Source organism: Bos grunniens, chromosome 17, assembly GCF_055505025.1.
Source record: "Bos grunniens cultivar Pamir isolate PY7600 chromosome 17, Bosgru_T2T1.0, whole genome shotgun sequence".
NCBI lineage: Eukaryota > Metazoa > Chordata > Mammalia > Artiodactyla > Bovidae > Bos > Bos grunniens.
Genome location: NC_141181.1, coordinates 72966609 through 72975120, shown reverse-complemented (window position 1 = coordinate 72975120; position 8512 = coordinate 72966609). Strand labels below are relative to the sequence as shown.

General features: G+C 63.7%; 1 protein-coding gene across 1 annotated transcript; it reads left to right on the top strand.

The window, feature by feature from the left end:
- Positions 1–5814: 5814 nt before the first annotated feature.
- On the top strand, positions 5815–8007 carry CLDN5 (claudin 5). The gene has a single exon (XM_086349263.1). It carries the CDS (start codon positions 6489–6491, stop codon positions 7482–7484), a length of 996 nt encoding a protein of 331 aa, XP_086205389.1. The 5' UTR covers positions 5815–6488; the 3' UTR covers positions 7485–8007.
- Positions 8008–8512: the final 505 nt, after the last annotated feature.

Sequence of the window (8512 nt, the reverse complement as noted above, 5' to 3'; positions counted from 1 at the left end):
AAACAGCCCTACAGAGCCGGGGCCCCAGTGGGAGCCAAGCCCTCGGCTATCCGGGGACACGGCTGTCATCACCCGTCCCTGTCCCAGAAGCAGCCGTCTCCACGTGGCTCCCCAGCACCTCCTGTCTGGTGGCCCCCCGCCCGGACCTCTGAAATGGCTGGCTGCTGAGTCCACGGTGCAGGCCGAGCCAACTGCCCACAGCCAGCTTCCGAGCAAGGTTCGCTTTTTATTTTATGCTTATGTTTTTAAGCCCCGAAGGCTACTGGTTCCAGGAAGGACTGGGTCACTGTGTGACCTCGGGAAGGTCCCTTGCAGCCCAGAGAGGTCAGGGCTGTATGACTCCCAGCGGGGGTTCTGGACTCCCTCATACCGCAGCGCCCTCCTCCTCGTGCGGGCACTCAGGTGCCAGTGCCCACTTCTTTGGAGGGCAGTGGCTAGGGCGTGGTCCGTGCTGAAGGAGGGGAGCCCCGCTCTGTAGCGGGGTGCCAGGCTGCAGGTGCAGCCACTGGCCGACGCCCCGAGGAGGCAAGGGAGGCTGTGGGCCAGTTGCCCCTCCTCCCTTCTCCATTGCTTCTGTCTGTATTTGCTGTTGTTTTAATAATAAAGGTAACAGCTGTGTTTAAGAAAAGAAAGTTGAGGTTGTGAAGAATGAAGTCCAAGTTGGCCTGCCCTGCTCCAGTCCTCCCTGGAGGCCGCTTCCCCCACTGTTTCCAGTTCTTACCTCCATAACTCGAAAACACACACCTGTGTCTTTTTCTTTCCTGCCATGCCCTGCAGCAGGTGGGGCCTTAGTTCCCTGACCGGGGATGGAACCCCCACCCCGCAGGGGAAGTGCAGAGCCCTGGCTCTACCCAGGTTCTCTTGGCTCCGTTCCACAGGCACCCTCACAGCCTCCCAGCTTACTCACTGCTTTTTAGTCTCTGGGTCCAGTGCTTCTAAACAGGGCCCTCAGAGCAGCTGCCAGGCCCCGGCCACGAGTGTTGGGATTTGCAGTGGGATCTAGGGACACGCGTTTATATAATCGCTACTCTGGCTAATTCTCACATGCGTTGAGGTCCGTGAATCCCGCCCCAGTGCCTCCCTGCCTAACCCCTGGGAAGACGATGCTCTGGGCTCAGCAGAGTCTGGCCGCCCGGCTGCAGGACCAGACTTCACCGTCCCTCAGCCAGGCGTGACCACATGCCTGTTGGAGTGGCAGCCTCTCTCCTCCCCAGCTTCATTCCCAGGGGCCCTCCAGAGCCCACCTCTGCCCTCACCCAGGGTCTGTCCTCCCCCCGGACGCTTGATGGCCCCTTCACCCTGGTGAGCGGCTCTTTCCTCTAAGCGTGTGAGAGGCGGCGCCTCTCCGCAGCCTCCAGCCGGCCAGGTACCTGTGTTCAGCTCTCCTGCATCCCACCCACGGTCTGTGGGGAACGAGAGCCGAAGACGCCGTCTGAGGCAGCGTCCTGGCTGTTGTGGACACTGCTGGGCCACCATTTGCTGCAGGGAGGCCCTGCTGGGACAGCCCCAGCTCATGCATATTCAGTGAAAGCGTGAGAGGAAGGGGGTGTCTGTAGGGGGCAACCTGGGCAGCCGAGGATGAATTCACATCCTCCACACCTGCCACCCGGGAAGGGCTGTGGCTGCGAGCACCGCCCCGCGTCCTCGGTGCGGTCAACCTGGGCCTGGACGTCCAGCTCTGACTCACCCCGTCTTTGGACCAGTGCTGGTCTGGATGCCAGTTCCCAAGGGCCTGAGCATGCCAGCAAGAGGCTGCGATAGCATCTGAGGACTGGCTCCTGGGAGCCGCGGGGGCGCGGGCCTGCGTCCACAGCCCCTTCCTGCCCTTTGCTCTCGGCCTGGCAAGCTGGGCGTGGTCACTGCCTGAGGAGGCAGGAGTTGGGGGCATCCTCTAGGGCAGACCCTGCACACGCACCGGCCCTGAGTGTGTGAGACAGCCGCAGAGGAACAGTAGGGTGGGAGCCTGCAGCAGGTGATGGGTAAACGTTCTGAAGTGCCAGAGCTGTGGGGACAAGGGCAAGGATAGGAACTTTGGAGGTTACTGCCTTCCGAAGGTGACCACCAAGACCTCCCTGGTGGTCCAGCCGCTAAGACTAAACGCTCCCAGTGCAGGGGGCCCGCGTTTGATCCCTGGTCAGGAAATGAGGTTCCACACGCCGCAACTGAGAGTCTACAGGCCGCAACGAAAACAGAAGTCCCTTTAAAAAAAAAAATCTCGTTCAAATGGAATAATCCTCTTGTCCTAGCTTTAAATTTATTCTTTCCTATCCGCATGCCCAATCTTTTTGCTCCTGAGCAAAACTCTGCAATTAGTCCTGGGCATCTTGGTCAGAATCAGAAGCCCTCCTTGACATGAGGAGATACAGGAGAGAATTGTAAGGAATCATAAGTTACTTGTATTTTCTGGATATACACGGAGTTTTTGACGGCTAAACACAAACAGTGCATAGGGAAAACCTTAATAGATTTGAACACTCACAAATTCAAACTTCTGTAACATTTTGGAAAAAAATCATTAATAGGCTAAGTAAAAAACAGCAAAACAGTATATGCCACGTGTATCATAACAAGTAATGTTTCTAACATGCAAAGCGGGGAAACGCCAAGACTACTGGGCACACAGACACTTCACCAAAGAGGAAACAGAGCTGAGCAGTGTAAACTGGAAACAAAGGTAACTTCCTTACTGTGCAAAGACACGCAAGTTAAAGCAAGCTGCCATTCTGTATGCATGGTCAGGTTTAAAAGCCGTGACTGCCTAGAGCTAGTGACACTCGGGGCAGTTTCGTCCGCAGACAGGGGTGTAGGGGACATGCCCTCTGGGATGTGAGCCAGAAATGCCACTTGGAGGAGATTTTCCTGAGGAAATTATCCGAAATACCAAGGCTCGCGAATAATGACATTCCCCGCGGCATTATTTACAATAGAAGAATTGTTATTTGTGAAACGGTGTCTTGAGGGATGGTCGTCACCAACATACTGTGAATCCAGCGTCCACCCTGAGACAGGAAGTGCCGTTCATGCAGCCCCACGGCAGCCCCTGATGAGCCCATCACACCCCCACTGCACAGAGCCGGGACGCTGGTCACAGCCCCGCTCCGGGCAAGGGCGGCAGAGGGCTCCCTCTGGCTCCCTCCCGGCTCCTGGGGCAGCGGGGACGAAGCCGGATGAAAAAGGACCCAGAGTCACTACTGATCTTAAGTGGAAAGAGTATAAAGTAGCTGCAGAATGCAGCACGCGGAGGATGGGGTGGCTGGGGTGAGCAGCGAGGCCAGGAGGCGGTGCAGGCCACTGCTGCCAGCGCGTGGCGCCCCCGGAGAAACCCTGTCCAGGGCCGACCGCGGGCTCAGGGGCTGCACACTCCCACAGGGCCCCTTGCCGCTGGGGGGCTCCCCTCCCTGCTGGAGAAGGCGAAGCCGCAGCGCCCTCTTGTTTTGCCAGCCAGACGGCCGGCGGTGCCCACTCTGATGGGAGCGACGTGGATGGGCCATGAGGGTTGCAGGAGCCGGGAGGCCGTCTTAGGGACCCGGAGGGCTCAGGAGGGGCCGCAGAGGGTCTGGCCCAGTGGCTGCCTCCCTCCAGCCTTGCGGCCTCCACCGTGGGGGGCTTCCTTCTCATCAGCGGCGGGACAGGGCAGGGAGAGCCCTGATCCTTCGTCTGAACTGTGGACTCGCCAGCTGTTTGTTACAGCACCCTGGGATGGGCACAGCAGCCCCCTCGCCCCCCCCCAACATGGGGCACCGTGGGCCCGGGGCAGGCCTGGCATTGCTGGGGAGCTGCCTCGGGCACCAGACGTGCCAGGAAAGGGCCCAGCAGTGCACAGTGCCCTGAGGAAAACATCCTTAACTGTTTCAAAGCCAGAAGACGTGTTATTTCTCACTTCCCCCTGCTCCCAGAACAAAATCCCTTAACTCGGGGCTTCCCACAGCCCAGTCCTCTGATATCTGGAGCCTAAATTTAGATTGTCCCTGGAAGGTCACCGGTTGCTGCGGTGCAGGGTCAGCTGGCAGCTGCTCGAGATAAACTGACTTCTGCCGACTCAGGCCTCCCCCACACAGCTGATGAGGCCTGCCGCGCTTCCCCTGGGAAGGCCGAACAATAGCTGCAGAGGAGCAGGTGGCCTTGGCTGGCGGGCTGGCTTGGGAGCCCCCTCGCCAGAGATCAGGGCTCCAAAGCCCGCCCAGCCTGACGCCCCTCGAACCTTGGCCTGTGGGCCTGGGCCCGCCACGTCCGTCACCCCGAGGCCGCCGGCCCCCTCCTGCCCTTTCCTGCCTCTGGGCTCCTGTGCGGGGCTTCGTCCCGGGTTTGAGCTGAAGCACCACGTCCTTCATCACTTGGTGTCACCCTCCCAGCCGAGGGCGTACCTGAAAGGCCAGCCCCTGGTGGAGGGCAGGTGTTCTCCTGGAGACGATGCTCGTGCATAGGAGGTGTTCAGCAGACTCTAGAAAGTGGAAGGGAGGGCCGGCAGGTCCTCACGCCCCCGTGGGCCAGGCTGGGCCTCTCTGTGACAGCTCTGATTCAACCTCGGCTGGCCCCACGACCAACAGCGGTGTCGGGGTGGAAATCGGGGTGTGCGAGGTGGGCACAGAGGGCCTTCCTCCAGTCCCTGGGACACTGTGAGGCCGTCCCCAAGGAGATGTGGCCTCCCTGGAGCTCCCCGGGACACCAGACCAGATGGGCCCAGAGTGGCAGAGGAAGGCGGGAGGGCGGGCCAAGGGGTGAGCCCTGTGCTGGCCGCGGCCCCGAGGTGCTGGGGCATGGGGGGTGGCAGGTGGCCCCACCCAAGCAGATGGCCCCCATGCTGGGGTCAGCCAGCCTGCAGACAGGCAGCTGCAGCCTTGGGGCAGAGAGGCATCTGGGAGGAAGTCCCTTGGCAACACAGCTTGGTAGGTCCGTGTCCTTAGTGGGAACATCGAAGTGCAGGCAGAAGAGGCTGTGGGTGTGGACCGGCCAGTCTGCGGGCCGAGAAGGGGCAGGTCCGGGTGGCGGGTGCAGCTGGCTCACGTCCCCTGGCTGCTCCTGGAGTGGGCGCTCTGTCTGCAGGCAGGGCGACCTGCAGCGGGTTCTAGGCAGAGCCTGACCTCAGAGGGGGGCCAAGGTGACCTGAGGGGCCACAGCAGTGGACCCTGGGGGACGGCAGAGTGGAGCGTGGTGGGGGACTTGGCAAGGTCCCTGGATTCGGGCTGTGGGGAAGCAAGACCAGAAGGGTGGGCGGGTGGTAGGGCTGGGCCCCCTGGGATGGACAGGGAGAGGGGGCGTCCAGGACGGTCTGCAGTAGGAGGGAAGAAGGGAATGAGGGGTGTCTGGGAGGCAGAGGTCCTTGGGGCTCCATCCATGCAGGGGGGAGGGGGCTGGGGTGAAGGAAGGGGTAACACTGTCCCCCCAGTCCCACAGGGCCCAGCAGATTTGCCTCGGGCACCTCCCCGTGCGGGACCACAGGTGTCCTCAGTCACCTGAGGAAGAGGAGCCAACAGTCAAGGACCCGGACTGGGGAACGACTTGGGTGCGAGCAGCCCCACTTCAGGGTGGACTTTGCTCCAGACGGGGGCAGATGGAGGGGCTGCCAGAAAGGGACCCTGGGCCGACCTGAGCCTCAAGGGGCCCAGTGTGCATCCCAGCGGGCCTTTGGAGAGCCGGCTGGGCCATTGTGCAGAAGAATGCCCGGAAATCCCTCGCCTCCCGCCTCTATCGAGGATGGGGGTTCTTCCTCCTGGTCAGGAAGCTCCATGTTGGCTTCCGGAGGGGGGCCTAGGGGCCGGGGTGCCAGGGCCGATTACGAGAGGGGAAGGGCAGAGCCCCACCCCAGCTGTTCCCCAGCGCCTGGTCTGAGGCTGAGCGGGGCTGGGCAGCTGAGCCCTAAGCCAGGGTGGCTCCTGGAGGACCACCTGTGTGCGGGTCACTGTGGAGCCCCCCGGCCTTTCTGAGCCAAGCCTCAGAAGAGGGGATGGGTGGCTCCTCTGAAGAAGCAGCCCTTGTGGCAGGGGCAGAGTGGGGGGTCTCTGGGGCCATGGGAGGGTCCCGTTGTCTAGGGCTGGAGCCTCAGGCTCCAGCGACGGGTACCACTGGGCAGGAACTTGGACAAAGCTGGAACCCTAACCACGCAGGCCCTCCTGGCTTCTCGGCCTGTCGGGGAGACAGTGTTGACCCTTGGAGGGGCATCGCGGTAGGGGTGCGGAGAAGGGGCCTGGGTTGGGTCTGGACTCCAGGGTGAGCTTTCTGGAGGATCAAGTAGCACCATGCTTGGCTAACTCGGGAGCAGGGCCGAGGAAGCCCCCAACCCAGGTCCCGGCGCAGTGGCGATGGCGGGGGCGCCGGCCGACCGGGGCCAGGGAAACCGGAGCTAGGAAATAGGGACCGACCGGCTGGTTCCGGAATGTGTTGGGGTAAGTCGGTGCAGATTCGGGGTCGTGCAGTTCCTGAAGTGGTGAGGTGGGGCGCACAGGGAGGTGGGTCGCGGAGCGTGCGCGGCCACCCCAGGCCACCCCCGAATGGGCTCGGCAGAGACCAGGACAGCGGTTCCTCCCGCCCCCGCAGCCCACTACCCGGCTACCCGGCTACCCTGGGCGCAGTTGTTTCTCTTACTCCGGCTGCCGGCGGTGCCAGCGATTGGCTGCGGACAGATGGCCGCGCGCGGATTGGCTGCCCGGGGCAGGGGCAGGGCCGGGCGGGGGGCAGAGTCCGCCCCCGAACCTTCAAAAGGGAAGCCCCTCCAGACGCGCCGGCAGACCCGAGGCTGCACTGCGGTGCCGCGAGGCCTGGAGACTGAACGAGTGAGCCGCGCGCGCCCCGAGGCCCCGGGCCGTCGGGCGCGCGTCTCGTCTCCAGCCATGGGGTCGGCGGCGCTGGAGATTCTCGGCTTGGTGCTGTGCCTGGTGGGCTGGGTGGGCCTGATTCTGGCGTGCGGGCTCCCCATGTGGCAGGTGACGGCCTTCCTGGACCACAACATCGTGACGGCGCAGACCACCTGGAAGGGGCTGTGGATGTCGTGCGTGGTGCAGAGCACAGGGCACATGCAGTGCAAGGTGTACGACTCCGTGCTGGCGCTGAGCCCCGAGGTGCAGGCGGCGCGGGCCCTCACCGTGGGCGCCGTGCTGCTGGCGCTCGTCGCGCTGTTCGTGACCCTGGCAGGCGCCCAGTGCACCACCTGCGTGGCCCCCGGCCCGGCCAAGGCGCGCGTGGCGCTCACGGGCGGCGCGCTCTACGCGCTCTGCGGGCTGCTGGCGCTGGTGCCGCTCTGCTGGTTCGCCAACATCGTGGTCCGCGAGTTCTACGACCCGACCGTGCCCATGTCTCAGAAGTACGAGCTGGGAGCCGCGCTCTACATTGGCTGGGCCGCCTCGGCGCTGCTCATGTGCGGCGGCGGCCTCGTGTGCTGCGGCGCCTGGGTCTGCACCGGCCGCCCGGATTTCAGCTTCCCGGTGAAGTACTCGGCGTCGCGGCGGCCAACGGCCACCGGCGACTATGACAAGAAGAACTACGTCTGAGGCGGGGCCGCGAGAGGGAGGATCGGTCGGGGGATCGGCCTCCGCTGGGGTGTGCCGCGCGCCGGCTCCGTAACTCGGGGCTCCGCGCCCACACTGGACTCCGGTCAGCGGCCCGTCCTCTCCCGCCGCCCGGCCAGCCTGGGCTGCGCCCTGCCCCGCAACGGCGATGCGCGCTCGGGAGGACTCTAGCAGTGACTTTCCTGCGCGGTCCTGGCCCCACCACATGGGCTGGGCGCGCGTTCCTTCGGCTGTGTGGGCGCTGGACTGGAGATACCCGCTCCCTCCCCAGGGGCTCCACATTTCAGAGGGACAGACTGAGCCCAGGGGCCCCAGCCTGGACTGCCAGAGGGACGTTTACAGCCGGACTAGACACCCACGGGCTGGACCTCCCTGTCTCACCCCCTGGACTTTGCCAGGCGAGGCTTACAGACGCCAGATCCTGGGTGTGGGGCCGGGACCCTGCCCACCTTCGCAGCTTGTGGGGGGTGTGCGACTCTGCTTAGTAAACGGTCTGGATACCCTCCCCACTGTGTCCTGTCCTCTGTCGTCACTCCCTGTGCCCACCCCTTTCACCCGCCCACCTACCCGATTTCTTCCCAATAAGCAAGGCTGGCCCTCTGGGAACTGGGAAACCTCACGGCCACTTCTCAGGTCCCCTGGCATCTGGTCGCCTTCCCACTGGGTGGAAACAGCCGCCAGCAGGGCCACTGCTGAGTCCCCGGGGGAGGGGTGGGTGCAGGGGCTGAGGCAGACCCAAGCAGCTGCTGCAGGTGGACCCAGCAGGCGTGGGGGGTCCTGGGATGCAGGCAGTGCCAGGGCTGCTGGCTTTGCTGAGGGGACTGGGTGCGAGGCACCACCAGGCAGATGCTTCCCACCTGCCCTCTCAGGGCTCAGCCATCCCTGGATCACTCCCACGGGCAGACATCTGCACGGCGCTGACGAGGTCTCTGCTGCCAAGGCGCAGCGGGAAGAGGGACTCTGGAGAGGGGGCTGCAGCTCGACAGCCACGACGCCACGGGGAGGAGGCC

What these genes read in the sequence shown, in the direction of transcription:
- CLDN5 (XM_086349263.1), top strand. Translation starts at nt 6,489, where the DNA reads ATGGGCTCGGCAGAGACCAGGACAGCGGTTCCTCCCGCCCCCGCAGCC.